Here is a 17,329-nt window from a genome sequence, read left to right on the forward strand (position 1 = left end):
CAAGCCAATGGCAGTTACCCACAAGGAACAATCCCAAGAGGGCAATCTTTTAAGAGAATCCAGATACTTGATACACAAAAGTTCAAGCAGGAAAAACAAACCAGTTTCTATAAGCTCATGCATTAGAAATCAAAAGCAAAACAACTCAATGTATGATAATTGATAATAATAGGCCCCCTTTCCAAATTCTAGAGTAATTTTGTAATTTTCCAAATCCATAAGAAAAAAAGAAACTGCTCTTGACATTGATATTGACTTTGACTTGGCCATGAACCCCGCATTTCAGCTAGCTAACAAAACTTACGGTTGCTCTGTATATTACATAAATTCCTTCAGGACTATAAATACAGAGTCTGTTCATTCACTCAACTTGGCTGCAGTACAATCAACATCATCTGTTCAATGATCAAGATTTTCTGTCTTTCCGTTACAGGCCAACCTAGCCTTCATTTGCCGATTGCTTAGTTTCAGGGATTTTGAGAATACCACCATCTATCAAGGGCTGCAACTCTTCTTTTGCCATTTTACGGACCTTGGAGTCTGAGGATTCCCAAAATGCACATACTACCTTGGAACTGCAATTACAACAATGGAAACCAATATCAATATGAAACAATAGAGATCAAGTAGATATTTATGCTTTAAATGTGCAAGATTTACAAGGAGGGAACAAAGCGGCTCACCTGTGACCCTGGGCCCACAATTGACACTTTCCTTCCAAAGATTTCTTCCATAATGTGGAAGCAAATGCAGGGCAGTCTAAGACTAGTTTCCTTATTGTGCGACTGGAATGGAAATTTTCAAGCACATGTTCTTCCTCAGATTCTTCAGATTTAGGCTTTGCGACAAGCGCTGCTATAGCTTCATGCAAGTTATTCAACTTTTCATCCAATGTTGGGTGGAGAATACCATCAGAACCCCCCATTGCAACCTGCATTATTTCCGAGATATGCCGATGCAATCAAATCATGAGATTAAGGATTGAAAATAGTTCAATAAAAGAAGACACAATTTGCATGGAGAGAATGTCTGAACATCTGAGAGTAAATCAGACCCTACTTTAAGCAAAATGACAAGCTGTCACAGTTTTCACTGTATAAGAGAACTGTTACAGTTATCAATATGGTTCCAGGCTTCTAGCTAACCTACTTCTAGACTTTTTAAAAAAGAATACAACTCCATTGGGAAGACCATAAAGAAAAAAGCTAGTTACCTCAAAAATTACTTCTTTGCCAAAATTTGATGCAAGCAATTCTCCTGCATTCTCAATGCACACATCAACAAGGTTCTGCAAAACCGAAAATCACACAAGTTAACCGGAGATAAAATTTTTATGTCTTCAGCCAAGATGGAGTTAAAGCATAATTCCAGGCACAAAATATCGCAGATATATCCTAGAATAAGGTTCAAAGCATCAAGAATCAAGTCAACAACTGTAAACTGGAAGAGGTCAATAAATGGACAGATAAAAGATTTTTCTTTAAAAGCAAAATCAATGACAGATCATCCTGATGGGCAGCAGGGGCAACAAACCTCAGTAAGCCCACTGCTGACTAGCAACTCCCTCCTCCTTAAGAAAGGGTCCTTCTTCCCACCCTCAGCTGAGTAAAGGTTTTCTTCAGGAGTATCATTTTTACCAGACTCAGTTGTTGTCACATCAGGATCACTCATGGCTGCTTCCTTACTAGATTCTTCATCCATTGAAATTTTCTCAGATTGGACTTCTGACTCATTCTGACAAAGTGAAAAACCATAGTAAATTCTAGCACAGATGTTTGCAGTCTAAGATAGTTCCACAAAAGATCACAGCTGTTAAACTACCTTAGCACTGAGAGAGGGAACAGATAAATTCAAAGAGGCCAGATCGTTGGGATTTAAATAGCGTGAACAGTTTGGATGAAGCAACTGCAGCAACAAGCGCCTTCCACTCTGAAATTCACAAAGGGCACAACAGAAACCCATAAGCAATGCAGAATTACTAAAGACTGAATTAAAGTCAGACGACTAAATGGAGATCCAACAGGTTTTGTAGCTCCAACAAATGGCACAAATTTAGGGATAAGATCCATTCTATGGACATTCCTAAATAAGACTGAAAAAGATGAACAACTTTTACTTGATTCCAGCTAACTAACTCCTCAATTTATTGGTTTCGTGTTCAAAGATTCTCCAGATAAATACTTCAGATAATAATGAGTGTATATTTCAGTAAAAATGGGACTACCAGCAGCATCTAGTGATTTTCTGTAACTCTTTTATTTGCTTAAAGGGCTATTAGCCCATCCTTATTCCCAACCAAGTTATCTTCTAGAAAATCCATTGTTATGATAAGAAGTTTGGAATGAGTAGAAACCTTGTCCAAAGCAAGCTCTTTTAATGTTGTTTGAAGCTCACGGATAACAATCTGTAATCAGAAAATTAAGTCAAGCACTACTAGAAAGAAACATTTGATAATAGTATACAAAAAAGTAGTAATGATAGGTTTCATAGCAGAAACTAACCTTTGTTATAAGCTTTGTGTCATCAACCATTGAAAAAATGCAGATGAGTACCTGAAATCAAATAGCACATAATTAAGCTTACAAGTTACAATAAAAGTTATACAAAAATTTAAAATAAGTAATAAAATGGAACTCAGACACAAAAGCACCAAACGCTTTAAATCTTAATGAAGGCATCATAACATATGACTACTATCACTATATTACTAGTCCCATAGTTGAATTTACCAAGAGTCAATTACATTTCAGACATAGAACCATACTGTTAAATCCTGAAACATAATAACGTGCATTTTGTCAATGAAGTTGTTGATAACCTCAATTCTGTTTACAAGCTAAGAAGGTTGAATACAAGCCACCCACAAGACTTCCAATACAATTTTATCAGGAATATAGCATTTTCTAACAGAAGAAATTTGAGCAGATAGAATTCCATAAGCAGCCCTTACCATACACCCACATTGATCATGAGCTATCTTGCTTATGTGGCCTTTCATTCCTTTGATAATTTTCTTTCTTTCCTAAAAAACACACAAAATGAAGGATGATTCAGGAGTTAACAAAAACTTGGAATTCCACACAGAAATAGTAAAATCAAAATTTTTTTTTAAAAGGTATCCTTTATGTATTTGGTTTTATGAAACTCATTCGACCGACTGCAAAAAACCTTAGCACTCCCATGCTTGACACAAAGCATCCCAATCTTAGATCCATCCCGGGTATGGATCATACGAACAAGGAGTGGACCAGAGAGCTGTTGAATTAGATCTGCAGCAGAGGACTATCAACAAACTTAATTTAGAAAGAGAAAAATCACATGGCAAAACCAGTTCTACAGGCACTAACACTCCTTAGAGAATGAAATAATGCATGTTAAGATCTTAAATACCTGATCAGCTATGCTCAAATACTCTATTAATACCCTGTGTATCATTGAGTGGTCTACTATTCCTTTTTCAAGGATTGGTTGAATCACTGAACTCATGTGTCGTAAAACAGAAGATTTCTGCAGGGACAGCTTTGAAATTACATCTACTAACCTGAAATGTGATAGAAAAATTTGTCAAAATATGTTCCCAACTTATGCTAGAAGTAGGATATCACTGTCAAATCACATATATGCAACACACAACCTTAGAAATGCTATCAACAGAGCCATGGAGGCAACAATATCACAAAATTTAGAGACCGCATATCAGCCTCCGTGATTGGATATCAGTTCTTTACTCGTATTGAAAGAATATTATCCATTGACTATTCACCCAATATATGACAACCATGATTACAGATTATGAATTTAAATATTTTTTACCTGCTTTCTTTGATGGATGTGAGGTCCTTAAACAGATGCAGCTCAGTAGAATATAATTCCATCAGAAGCTCTTGTTTTTGAGTGGCATTTCCTAGTTGATACGCATGCTCAATAACTGCAGGGGGATAAGCAAGGACATCTAATGTCAGAAAGGCTTGAGAAGAGATTTACCTCCTGAAAAACCACATTGAGATCTGCCTAATGGAAATAAACCAGTTATATCACTCACTTTAACACATGTCAAATGCAAATTAAATCCCGCTAACTTAGACACATATGTTTATAGCAAATGCACCATTAAATTTGCCTATTTAGGTGAAGAAATAAACTCTTAACATACCTACAGATCCAACCATATGCCGAAGAAGAGAAGCAACATGCCCCCGGAGAGAGGAGATAACCCCCGCCAGCTGTGGTTTAGATGCTGCATGTATTTTGAAGTATCACATGAGACCATGATAACAATAGGGTTAACCCAACCTAGAAGAGACTATAAAAACTAGTCCATCAAGCAGCATAACCATACCAGTATCTAACATTTTCTTCACCAGATGCACAGCATATGTATTGCATGCAAGGGTGAGAAGATGTGGTAGAAGCTCCGCAAATACAGCATCCCTTTCAGTCTGTGAACAGTACTTAACACAAGTCTGGGGTCAAACAAAAAAAGGTTAGATGAGCATACACTATGGCAGCGGAATTAATTTGGAACTCAAAAAAAAAAAAGGCTAAAACCCACCTGCAGGACACGAGAAGAAACATGAGAGCTGGCAATTTCAGGAATCTTTCCCTTCATCTTTTGCAGAGCTTCAGTTATCAGCCTGAGAACAATCCAAATTACATTTTGGGGATAAAATATATATATAGATATATATATATAATGAAAAGACATTATATTTGTTCCCAAAACCATACTTTGATCTGTCTTCTTTAGCGATATTCCGACGCCTCATCTTTTCCCATAGAGATGCAAGCTCCTATTACAAGGTAAAAGAACCAGAACTTGCTTTAGACAATAATTGCCACAAAATCACAGAGTCAGCCATCATATAAGCTCTAAATAACTTCTAATAGCGCAAAACAAACAACAATAAAATCCTGGTAATTCAAATATATTTTCTTTTCCTTTATTCTTAATTCCACCATAAACCCTACTTCTTTGTAGAGTAGTAGAGGCTGAAAATGAACTTACTTGTTCAAGAGTATAATGTGGCTTCCTCTTCTTCTTTCTAGCTTCTGCCAATTCCTGTCAAACCCAATAAAACCATAAACCTTAAATATATAAAAGCATGTCTTGTTCAATTTCTAGTCATAACAAATCAAATAACCTTGGCTTGGAGGCGACGCTCTCGCTTTGTGAGCTCTTTATTTTCATTCCCAGATTCTGATTTCTTAAACTTTGAATCACTAGGGTGTTTTTGTTTTTGTTTGGGTGATTTGAAAGGTTTCTTCAATGGCTTGTTTGGAGGGTTATTTGATGGGTTGTAAGCAAGGAGCTTCCGCTTCTTGAATTTCGAGCTATCCCGCTCAACTTTGGAGTGGGAAATTTGCTTTCTCTTTTTGGGTTTTTGCGTTTGTTGGTTCTTGGCCGCCATTGAAGCTCAGCTCTGAGTTGTTTCTTTTTCTTCCCCTTCTTGTTCTTTTGGGCGGTTGGGTTGAGCGTGGGTTTTCAAGGGTTTTCCCTTGTGTTTTGGTTGGAGGTTGGCCGACTGGGTTTGAAACGCTGAAACCGACTGAGCTGGGCAATTTAATAGTCCAACCCTTTATCAAGTCCTCCTATTCAATGGGCTACTGGGCTCAAGATAGCCCAGCTGTTCCGAATCAATCCCAATTCAATTTTTTCCCCTAATTAATTTGAGATTTTTTTAAAGTTGAAATGTAAAAAAAAAAATTACAGATACTAAAATTTAAATTTTAAATCAATTTAATATTATTTTTTAAAAATTATTAAATTAATTAATTTAATTTAATTTTGAATTTTTGAATGTTACTATTATACTAAATTGTTTCAACCTTTTGATTGATTGAGAAATATTTTTTTTACCAACAATGGTTAATCCAAGTGGTTAATGCTTAAGGTTTAGACGCAAAGCATTCCGATTCAAATTTCTATAAAAATCTGTAAGTCTCATTGTGAATGGACAGCTTGCCCTAACGGTTAACCTTCTTTATTTATAAAATTTATATGATAAAAGAAAAAATATTTTAATTGTTAAAACTGTTACATGAATTGTTAGTTATTGAGAATTTTTACATGCGTAACTAAAAGTTATTGTTATATTATAAAGTAATAAACAAATAATAATAATAATAATAATAATAATAATAATAATATTGTGTTTGTAATATAAGATTATATCATATGACACATGCTTTTTATTGAAATATCTCATTAATTTGTTAAAATCAAAAGTTTTGAAACTCTTTTATCAAGAAATTTTGTTTAAGTTTAATTTTTAATTCGGACGAATTTAAAGGTATATGTTTTAATATTGATGTATATGATATATTTAAATTTTTATTTTTATAATATTTTTTCATGACAATCAAACCTAATTGATAAAAAAAAAAATCCTCAAATCTCATTTTATCCGTTAGTTAATATTCATACTTGGTTATGTCGACGAAAATAAATACGTCATATTAAAATCTTAAGTCAAGTAACCCTTTTTATTATGTAATATTTTAGTATTAATTAGCAATGTAATCAATTGATTTTGAGCTAATATTATAGTAAGCAACATTTAAAATTTAATTCGAACTCGATTAAATTTTATTTTTTTAGTTTGAATTCGATTCGAAATAAAAATCGAAAGATTCAAACTCACTCAACTAAGCTTGATTAACATATAAAAATAAATTCGATTTTTATATGTGATAAAAATTTAATTATTTGTATTTGAACTAAAACTCAAATTTAATATATTATATTAATTAAAATAATTAAAATATAAAAATTCAATTAAAATTACAAGTTATTCAAATTAAGTATAAAATTACTCAAATTTTACTCGATTAATAAGTCGAGTTATTTGAATTCGATTTAATAATAACTGTGTCAAATTCAAATTTTTTTTGAATCAAATTTGAATAATTTATGAATATTATATATATTATTTATACTTCTAATATCAACACAAAAAAATAAAGATAATGACTCATAAAAGTTTTTTAATTTTGGCTATATTTATTATGATATCTTAATCTCATATTAAAATAATTTAAAATTTTATTATGATATATATAAATTTAAATTTATGAAATATTTTTTATAAAATAAAATTATAAAATTTTTGAATCAAAGATAATAACTTTTAGATTAAATATGATCTTTATATTTATATTTTATATTAAAATCTTCTCATGATAGGATAATTCGTTGTCAGAATGTCACGTAACAATCAATTGAACGTAATAATTTTTTTTTTTTTTTGGTTCAAAAGAGAGCAACGCCCATGAAAAGAGGGAGGGGTGGTTTGATTTGAACCTAAGTTCTAATATTTTATTTAAAGTTTTTTTGTCACTAGATTAAAAGGCAGAAAACAAAATTAGTAATAGTATTTTATTTTGTTTAAGGACTCATCCAACTATAAAATAAACATTTTAATGCGTTTCAAATATACTTTTAGCCGACCCAAATGAATGAAAATTTTTTGGAATAATATATTCTTAGGTAAATTGTGGTGGCGAGGTAACAATATGATTAAAATAATAAAAATAATATTTTATTATTTTATTTAAATAAATTTATATATTTTTATCATATTTAAATAAAATTTTAATTTATTTTTAAATAAATTTTTAATACAAATCAATATTTTATTAACAAATAAAACATGAATGTAAATAAAAAATTAAAATTTATTTAAATAAGGTGGTAAAATTAAATTTTTTTTAATATTTTAGTCTATCAATTATTCTTCGTGGACATGGATAACGTTTGTGGGTCCAACGTCTTGGGCTGAACCCGGTAAGTTGTAAGAAAGACTCCAGATGACCCCGTCGACTGACACGTTAGCAACAAGTCGCTCTCATGTAAGAAAAAATCTTTACGCTTCGAATGTCAAGCGCTCTTTGGCTCGTGATAGGACGCGCTCACATCGCACCACAAAAGGTGGAATTGCCAGCGACGGTTGTCGCGTGACATGTCAAACTCAATCTATCATGTCTTTCTGTTGTTTCCATTAGTAGTTTTTTTTTTTTCGTTAATTGAGATTTATGGTTAAATATAAGTACTGATTTTTTACCATGGAATTGGTTCAAACTTTTAAATAATCAGTTATTCCCTTTTTTTTGTCATAAATATTGTTTTAATTTGATTTTTAATGATTAAAAAGTTTCAATTTATTTTATTTTAAATATATTATCAATTAAAATATAAAAATACTTTTAAAAACCTTAAATCAAAAAGTTTTAAGAAACGTATTTATAACATCTTAATTTAATAAATAAAATAATTAATCTCATATTTGATGTTTGAATTATAATAAATTGCTTTGATGTAATATCTATATTTTTAAAATTTATAATGTAACATTTACATTATAATTACATTAATTAATATAATATTTATTTTAAATAATTTTAACTATCAATGATTAATAAATAAATAATTATTCATATAGAAAATGTTAATTAATGAATAAGCAATTATTGACGTTGAAAATGTATGTTGATACATCAATAGGATACATTAGTTTATCTTCCAATGCAATATTAATGTATTGTCATTATCAATAAGTTATATTCATAATTGTACTATTATTTTTCCTTAAATAAGATTTTACATGCTCAAATCTTATAAATTTAATTATATTATTTTAATTTAATTTTAATATATATTTTTATTAATTTATTCAAATATATATTTAAAATATTAATATAATAAATTTTTATTTTAATAAATAAAAATTAAACGAGTGACTCAAGCTAACTCATAAATTCTTGCGAGATAAATCATAACAATAAAAAAAGAAAAAGAGAAAAATCCGGACACAGTAGAAGCAGTCAAGCAGATGCAGCGTCAAAGTGCGACACGTTATTAACAGATAAAACAACAGCATATGTGGACTTTAGTACCTTTTATTCAATCCACTTAATTTCCCTTTTTCGGTTCCGCGAGAATCATGCAAACCCGCAGTTGTCCTCCTCTATTTCACAACTCTCTCTCAACAACTTCCACCACATTATTCATTTCTGTCCACGTAATCACTTAAATTCCCACTCTCAACCATCACTGCCCGGTTCTACATAGTCCCGTCTGCACCTAACATTATCCTAAAGTCGATCTAGCCCCATTGATCTATCGTTTCGGGAAAGTTATAAGTACGTGCAACTATCAATTTGTAATAAGTCCTTCTACTTATCGAGTGAGAGTTCGGTGTGACGCGAGACACTGCAAAAACGCATCGAAAAAGGTTAGAACTCGCTTTCTCTCTCTTCTTTATCTTTTTCTTTCTTTTTGATTTTTATTTATTTTTTCTTTTATTCTTTTTTGTTTGATAGCTATTCTTCTACTGTTTTCGTTGAACGCCAAGCATGAAATGGAACCGCAAACCCTAAAAATCAGTCCAAGTACGACCAATTTCCCACCTTAAAAACCTTCTTTTTTTCTCTCTCGGCAGCCGCTAACTTCCAAGAGACGCCGTCGTTTCAACCACCTCGTTTCTTTTCTTCCGCTTCAATTAAATCTCTGACTTTCCATATTCAATTCCCTGTCTCTTGGTTTCTCTCTGTTTCTTTTCTTTTAATCTTTTTGTTTAAATAAAAAACCCTAACTCTCTGATTTCGATTCTCAATTTCTCGATCGGTTAAGAAGAAATGACGTCTCTTAGCAGAGAATTAGTGTTTTTAATTCTTCAATTTCTCGAAGAAGAAAAATTCAAGGAGACCGTTCACAGGTAAGCTTTTTATTTCATTTTTATTTTCATTTTGATTTTCATTTACTTTTTTTTTTTTGGTTTCTATTGTTGTTTTAATTGAAGCTTGTGCCGTTTTTGGTGGAGTTCACAGGTTAGAGCAAGAGTCAGGGTTCTTTTTCAACATGAAATACTTCGAAGAGAAAGCTCTCGCTGGAGAATGGGACGAAGTTGAAAAATACCTCTCTGGATTCACCAAAGTTGACGATAATCGATATTCAATGAAGATTTTTTTTGAGATCAGAAAGCAGAAGTATCTAGAAGCTTTGGACCGGTAATCTCTGTTTTTTTTTTTTTTTTTTTGTTTAATTTGAATGATATTGGTGTAATTATATATGATGATTTTGGTTTTTGTTGTGTTACAGGCATGATAGAGCTAAAGCTGTTGAGATTTTAGTGAAGGATTTGAAAGTTTTTTCGACATTTAATGAAGAACTTTATAAGGAAATTACGCAGCTTTTAACGATGGAGAATTTTAGGTAATTAAGATTGTGGAATTTGATGGTTGTTTGTTCTTGGCCGGTGAATTTGATGGTTGGTTTAGGATGTAGAATTATAGGTAGTTTAAGAATTTAAGTATTTGTTTTTGATATAATGTAGGGAAAATGAGCAGTTATCAAAGTATGGTGATACTAAATCGGCCCGGAGTATAATGCTGGTTGAGCTTAAGAAACTAATAGAAGCGAATCCCTTGTTCCGGGAAAAGCTTGTTTTCCCTACTTTGAAGGCATCACGGTTGCGGACTTTGATTAATCAGAGGTGAATTTTACGTTTTGTTACGTGACGCATTTTGGTTGTAATTATGGTAAATGGATGATTTTGTATCTCATTGATTGTTGATTTGCAGTTTGAATTGGCAACACCAGCTGTGTAAGAACCCTAGGCCTAATCCAGATATCAAAACCTTATTCACTGATCACAGTTGCTCGCCCCCAAATGGGGCTCGTGCACCTACTCCAGTAACTCTTCCAGTTGCAGCAGTTGCTAAGCCTTCAACTTATGCTCCACTTGGAGCGCATGGCGGAGTATGATCCTAAGTTTACTATCATTTTGAATCAGGGATGATGTTGACGCATGTTTCTTGTTATGAACTTAAAAATTTCTTTTCTTTCCTGTTATGATGTTGCAGCCTTTTCCACCACCACCACCACCACCAGCTGCTGCTGCTGCTGCTGCTGCTGCAAATGCTAATGCTTTAGCCAGCTGGCTGGCAAATGCCAATCATTCCTCATCAGTCCAATCTGCCGTTGTTGCTGCTTCTGCTTCATCACTGCCTCTTCCTCAAAATCAAGGTAAAATTAATGTTTTTATCATGGTTGGCATTTTGGCAGTCAGGTACATAATGGTTGTCAAAATAATCATCTTTTATGGAGGGATACTTTTCAGTTTCTATATTTTCCCTCGGATAATAGAATTTTCAGTGACATATATTTTCCCTCAGGTAATAGAATTTTTAGTGACATATATCGGGCTATATCTATCCTTTGTGTTTTCTGCTCTCTCTTTGCATCCTTGTTTATAGAGATGTAAGGATCATCTTGATGAAAGGGGAGTTGAGAGACTCCGGAGCTTGGCTTGTATATACTCCTTAAACATGATTTAAGTACTTACATTCTGTTTAGTCTTAAATCTTGATATGGAGTTGTCACCTGTTAAAATAATATATCTAAGATACATAATTTCCTTCATGTGAAATTACTTAACAAACAGAAAGATAAGGAAGAGAGGAAGGGAGGAGGGGGAGGGGGAGACTGTTCCCTTTTCTTCTTGTTTGATTAATTCCTTAGTTGCATAACTAAACTGATTTGATTTTGAATGTTACTGCAGTTTCAGTTTTGAAACATCCGAGACCACCATCAAATACACTTGGAATGATTGATTATGGAAGCCCTGATCATGAGCATTTAATGAAACGGTTTCGTTCTGCACAATCTGTTGATGAGGTAAATCTTCAAGAGCTCATATTTTTCCATTGCACTTCTAGATACTTCCCCACATATTTTGGCAACTATGTGGTAATATATGATAATCAATTATGGGAATTCTTAATTAATGTGTTCAGGTCACATATCCTGCTCCTCCTCAACAAGCTTCATTATCACTGGATGACCTACCCAGAACTGTTGCTTGTACCATTCACCAGGGATCCAATGTGACAAGCATGGATTTCCATCCTTCTCATCATGCGTTACTTACTGGTAAAATCAATGACAAATTTACAAACCATCTTGCCTAGAGTGATTTTGATCAAAATTCATTCCTTTAGTTTTTTTGCTATGGGTTTTATTTTCTTATCTTGCTTTATGCATCTTTCTCACTAGTTGGTTGTAGCAATGGTGAAATTTCCTTATGGGACGTTGGCATGCGAGAGAGGTTGGTGTTAAAACCGTTCAAGATATGGGATCTGGCTGCTTGTTCAGCTCCATTTCAGGTTGATATGGCATCTTTGGCTAAAAAAAATTCATATTTTATTAATGAAAGTTGTTCGATTACTGATTCTCACTGTCAATTTGAATGAGATAAATGTGTCTGAATATTTGACAAGAGTTGTATTTGCTAGTGATTGGTGTCCATAAATGCTTGTTGCTTAAGTAAATGCATTTTTAACATTCAAATTGTTTCTTTCACTGACGAATTGGCCAATCTCCTTTTTAAAATATTTCTCTTCTCTGTCAAAACTATACTTCAAGTACAAACCATGTCCTGCTGTTTCAATTAACTGAGTTGTTTTCCTCTTCTCACCCTCTTCCCATCTTCTTTTAAATGTTCTTGAAACAAGACAAAGTTTATTCTTCTGGAAAGCTGGAGTTTGGCTAAATCCATCTGTTAGGATTATAATTGAGAGTCTTTTGCAGGCTAGTATTGTTAAAGATTCATCAATTTCTGTAAGCCGTGTAGCTTGGAGCCCAGATGGAAATTTGATTGGTATGTGCTATAAGGGTGATTTACCTTTATTAAGTCCAGTTTTGGCTTCTTTATTGAACTTTTCTTGTTTCAGGAGTTGCGTTTACGAAACATCTTGTTCATTTGCATGCGTATCAAGGGTCTAATGATCTACATCTACATCTAGAGGCATGTTTCTAATTCATTTTCTTATACTTCGTTTAAGGAGGCATACTCTTAAATGTAAACTGATAATTGACATCTGATTTCTGATAGATTGATGCCCATATGGGTGGTGTAAATGACTTAGCTTTCTCTCATCCAAACAAAAAACTCTGTGTTGTTACTTGTGGAGATGATAAGTTAATAAAGGTGAGGGAAGTGAATAAAATAGATTGTTTGTTTTTTTTTTTTTTCTTTGAACTTTGTGTATTCTCAGTTTCAGTAACAACTGTAGGTGTGGGATTTGTCCGGAAGTAGGCTTTTTAATTTTGAAGGCCACGAGGCACCTGTTTATTCAGTTTGTCCTCATCAGAAGGAAAATATTCAGGTAGGCATTTTCTTTAAATGAAGTCTGGAAGATAATTTATGCTTTAAGGGAAGGATAAGCCAATATTTTGATATAGAAGTACTTAGCATGTCGTGCAATTGGCTATTAGCTGTTTGTCAGGTAACCATGTGTTGCAAGGTTAGTGTACTTGGATCTGTGGGAAGGAAAGATGTCTGCTTTTGGTATCATTAATATGTATAACTACTAAATCTGTGCCATCACATTTTGTGGAGGAAAGCTGTATGGTAGATGATAATTTGTGCTAATCTTTTTTTTTTTTCACTTTGCATGCTGGAATTTCTTCTCTACATGAGATCAGAAGGCAGTGTTTAGAAAAAATATTTTGCATCTGTGTGAGGCGCTGGGTCTTATTTTATTTGTCTCTACATTCAATCTGTTTCATCTTTTTTAATTGGCTTTTATCAGGTCTCAGCTTGACAAAAGTGCTGTAGCATAGAAAATAGTATGTTTTTTAATTGTGAATTATTTGTGCATTAAGCTTTTGCATGAACTTTTGTCAATTGTTGCAGTTTATTTTTTCAACCGCTGTTGATGGAAAAATCAAGGCTTGGTTGTATGACAATATGGGCTCTAGGGTTGATTATGATGCTCCTGGACAGTGGTGTACCACGATGCGTTATAGTGCTGATGGTAGTAGGTAAGTATATGAAAACCTGAATAGTATCTATAATGGTTAGCCTTTTTCAACAAATCTCCTTGGCTGTTTATGGAATGTAACAAACTAATGGTCCTCTCTCTAATTCAGATTATTCTCTTGTGGAACAAGTAAGGATGGAGAGTCATTTTTGGTTGAATGGAATGAAAGTGAAGGAAAAATTAAGAGGACATATTCTGGTTTTAGAAAGAACTCTAATGGTGTAGTACAGTTTGACACAACAAAGAATCGCTTTTTGGCTGTTGGAGATGATAGCGAGATTAAATTTTGGGATATGGACAATACAAATATTCTCACCAGCATAGAAGCTGAGGGGGGACTTCCGGTTAGCATCTCATTTTTCATTTGAGCTTCCCTTTTTATGCTTCTTTTGGAGATTGAATGAATAGATACTTTGATTTCAAATTTGTTATCTTACTTGATATTGGGATGGTATAGAGTCTTCCCCGATTGAGATTCAACAAGGAAGGAAATTTGCTTGTTGTTACTACAGCAGACAATGGGTTCAAGGTTCTTGCAAATTCCAATGGTCTTAGAGCATTAAGGGCAATGGAGGCTCGATCTTATGAAGCATCTAAAACACCACTTGAGATGAAGGTTATATCTTCCATTGCAATGCTAATTTGCTTTGCATTTGTTTATGTTATGAACTTCTATTAACAACTTGATTTTTTGCTTGATAATGGATCAGGTATCTAGTTCTGCTATGGGTACAAGCATTGGTCCAGTTGTTAGCAAAGTAGAACGTGTAGACAGTCCTGCCAGGCCTACTCCTATTCTTGTATGCTGCACATGCACTAAGCTTTACTTTTTGGTGATAGTTTATGTTTTGGTTAGAAAATGAGTTTCAATTGCTTCACACATTAAAGAGTATAAAAAATTATTAAAATAAACTTTAGTGATTGTACAGACCTGTTGGTGGATGCAGTTTTGTTTGCTTGTCTTTAGATGCAATTTTTACAAGTTTTTCGAACTATTATCTAATTCTAATTACAATTTCTTGTAGAATGGAGTTGAACCGATGAGTAGAAGCATTGAAAGGCCAAGAAATTTGGAGGATGTGTCTGATAAAACCAAAACTTGGGAACTAATCGAGATTGTTGACCCTACTCAGTGTCGAACCGTCACCATGGCAGACAACCCAGATACTGATAGCAAGGTTTTACTTTAATATAATATGTTTGTTCTCTCTTTTTTGTTTTTAATATTATCTTTCTGTGCTGTCTTATTCGGTTTATCATTTTTATATTATTAAATTGCCTGTATATCAAGGTTGCTCGGCTTCTTTACACAAATTCCGGTGTCGGTGTTCTGGCTCTTGGGACTAATGGGGTCCAAAAGCTATGGAAATGGAGTCGCAGTGAACAAAATCCTAGTGGCAAGGTGATATATGCTTTGCAGACATTCATATATAATTATTCACTGAAATTTACATGCATATGAATGTTAATGTGCCTGTTTTGTACATATGATATTGGTAGAAAAGTTTCCTTGTGTAATCTTTTTTCATCTTTTGTGGTTTTATAGGCCACTGCTAGCATTGTTCCACAACATTGGCAACCAAACAGTGGTCTTCTTATGACTAATGATGTCCCAGAAAATACTGAAGATGCAGTTCCATGCATAGCACTGTCAAAGAATGACTCCTATGTAATGTCTGCATGTGGTGGAAAGATTTCATTGTTTAATATGATGACATTCAAGGTAAATTGTGTGTATTTTGAAATCTTTTCTGTTGTGACTGCCAGATTTGAATTAGAGTGGAGTTTTTTGCCTACTTGATATGAAATTGCATTGATTTGCAGGTAATGACAACTTTTATGCCTCCTCCTCCAGCTTCAACCTTCCTGGCATTTCATCCTCAAGATAATAATATCATAGCGATTGGAATGGAAGACTCAGCTATCCATATTTACAATGTCAGGGTGGATGAGGTAGATGATTTAAGTATATCTTTTTATCTTTCATTGGTAGCAGTACCTTTCGATAATTGATATGGAAAGAGGTGCTTTTTTCCTGTAGGTCAAAACAAAATTGAAGGGTCACCAAAAACGCATCACTGGTTTAGCATTTTCCAACAACCTTAACATCCTGGTCTCTTCTGGTGCTGATGCTCAGGTATGCTTTACCATTAAACCTCTCTGTGTCTGGTTGCGTGTACTTGTGTCTATTATTATTTCTAATGAAAACGTGATTAATATGGAAAAGATATCAGATGTACTTCTTTCTGCATTTGCTTTGTTTGGTGGCCTTGATGATAAGAGTAATTATAGAAGGTTGTAATATGTCTGATATTCAAAATAAGTTTATGGTATCGAGATTTGTTTCTTAATGGTTCCCTTATTTCTTTTCTTGCCTTGGAAACAAAAGAAATTGATTTCACTTGCCTGAAAATAAACTTCTCTTGCATTATGCCATCATCATTTTTAATGCTTCATGTTTTCTACCGTTTGTATTTTCTCTTCTAGTCGGAGGATATGACAAATGGTTCATATTTTCCTTTATTACTACTGATGTTTTTGGCTTTTTTCTTTTGCAGCTTTTCTTTTGGAACACTGATAACTGGGAAAAGATAAAATCAGTTGCACTTCAACTGCCAGCTGGAAAGGCCCCTCAGGGTGACACTCGAGTGCAATTTCACTCTGATCAAGTTCGCTTGTTAGTGTGCCATGAAATGCAACTTGCAGTATATGATGCAAACAAGATGGAATGCATTCGGCAGGTAAAAAACTACACCTTATGTAAAGAATTTAAATATGCTGTGAACAAATATTTTGATGTTCTTTTACATTGCAGTGGATGCCACAAGAAGTACTTTCTTCACCTTTATCTAGCGCAGCATATTCCTGCAATAGCCAACTAGTTTATGCTACTTTTACTGATGGTAATATTGGAGTATTTGACATTGATAGTTTGAAGCTTAGATGTCGTATTGCTCCATCTGCATATATCTCTCCGGTGTCTTCAAACAAGTAATGCAGGGTTTTTTTTTTTCTTACTCTAGTGATCAAATGTTTTATTCCTGTGATGCTTGAGGTCTTACTTTCGATTTCAATGTTCTGCTGTGACAGCCAAACTGTATACCCACTCGTTGTCACGACACACCCACAGGAAGCCAATCAGTTAGCTGTGGGTCTGACAGATGGCTCTGTTAAAGTTATAGAACCCTTGGAGGCAGAGAGGAAGTGGGGACTGCCTGTACCTGTCGATAACGGAATGGAAAATGGCAGGACGGCAACATCATCCACCACTAACACTTCTGAGCAGCAGCAGAGATGAAGATTAAGGTCCCTTCTACTTAGTATTTTGTAACTCATCCTTGTATAATTTGTAGTTTGTCCATTTGTTTGTGTCTAATTTTATGTGTTTGAGCATAGGCAAAAAAATGTCAGATCAAACGAACCAAGATAAAGTCAAGAATGTATATTGGACGCTCATCTTTCTGATAAATTTGAAATTCGACAAATGATCAGATACTTTCGAGTCCAT

At 33.6% G+C, this 17,329-nt stretch overlaps 2 protein-coding genes across 5 annotated transcripts; one reads left to right on the plus strand and one right to left on the minus strand.

Annotated features, from left to right (window-relative positions):
• Positions 1 to 81: 81 nt before the first annotated feature.
• PUM24 (pumilio 24) lies at positions 82 to 5,465 on the minus strand. Of its 2 annotated transcripts, XM_022904872.2 has the most exons (17): positions 5,142 to 5,465; positions 5,006 to 5,059; positions 4,729 to 4,790; positions 4,553 to 4,634; positions 4,340 to 4,463; positions 4,154 to 4,237; positions 3,814 to 3,928; positions 3,391 to 3,541; positions 3,169 to 3,282; positions 2,951 to 3,022; positions 2,502 to 2,552; positions 2,354 to 2,404; positions 1,822 to 1,929; positions 1,534 to 1,734; positions 1,214 to 1,288; positions 684 to 931; positions 82 to 575 (listed from the first exon to the last, which is right to left on the minus strand). In XM_022904872.2, exons 1-17 carry the CDS (start codon positions 5,406 to 5,408, stop codon positions 440 to 442), a joined length of 1,995 nt encoding a protein of 664 aa, XP_022760607.2. In that variant the 5' UTR covers positions 5,409 to 5,465; the 3' UTR covers positions 82 to 439. The 2 variants fall into 2 exon arrangements, with proteins under 2 accessions (XP_022760607.2, XP_089607515.1); XM_089751389.1 differs by lacking the exon at positions 1,534 to 1,734.
• A 3,920-nt stretch (positions 5,466 to 9,385) lies between these two features.
• LOC111306887 (topless-related protein 2-like) lies at positions 9,386 to 17,328 on the plus strand. 3 transcript variants are annotated; one of them, XM_022904877.2, is made up of 25 exons: positions 9,386 to 9,713; positions 9,826 to 10,005; positions 10,097 to 10,210; positions 10,332 to 10,490; positions 10,579 to 10,756; positions 10,861 to 11,023; positions 11,559 to 11,674; positions 11,794 to 11,929; positions 12,053 to 12,162; positions 12,587 to 12,656; positions 12,730 to 12,803; positions 12,891 to 12,986; positions 13,072 to 13,164; positions 13,695 to 13,822; positions 13,931 to 14,165; positions 14,279 to 14,437; positions 14,532 to 14,621; positions 14,847 to 14,999; positions 15,113 to 15,223; positions 15,368 to 15,544; positions 15,646 to 15,774; positions 15,863 to 15,958; positions 16,380 to 16,562; positions 16,637 to 16,812; positions 16,912 to 17,328. In XM_022904877.2, exons 1-25 carry the CDS (start codon positions 9,634 to 9,636, stop codon positions 17,117 to 17,119), a joined length of 3,414 nt encoding a protein of 1,137 aa, XP_022760612.1. In that variant the 5' UTR covers positions 9,386 to 9,633; the 3' UTR covers positions 17,120 to 17,328. The 3 variants fall into 3 exon arrangements, with proteins under 3 accessions (XP_022760612.1, XP_089608060.1, XP_089608061.1); XM_089751934.1 differs by lacking the exon at positions 16,637 to 16,812; XM_089751935.1 differs by lacking the exons at positions 12,587 to 12,656; positions 12,730 to 12,803; positions 12,891 to 12,986; positions 13,072 to 13,164.
• The last annotated feature ends 1 nt before the right edge of the window (position 17,329 follows it).

Source organism: Durio zibethinus, chromosome 22 (assembly GCF_047325235.1).
Source record: "Durio zibethinus cultivar Kanyao isolate XHJ-2024 chromosome 22, ASM4732523v1, whole genome shotgun sequence".
Classification (NCBI taxonomy): Eukaryota; Viridiplantae; Streptophyta; class Magnoliopsida; order Malvales; family Malvaceae; genus Durio; species Durio zibethinus.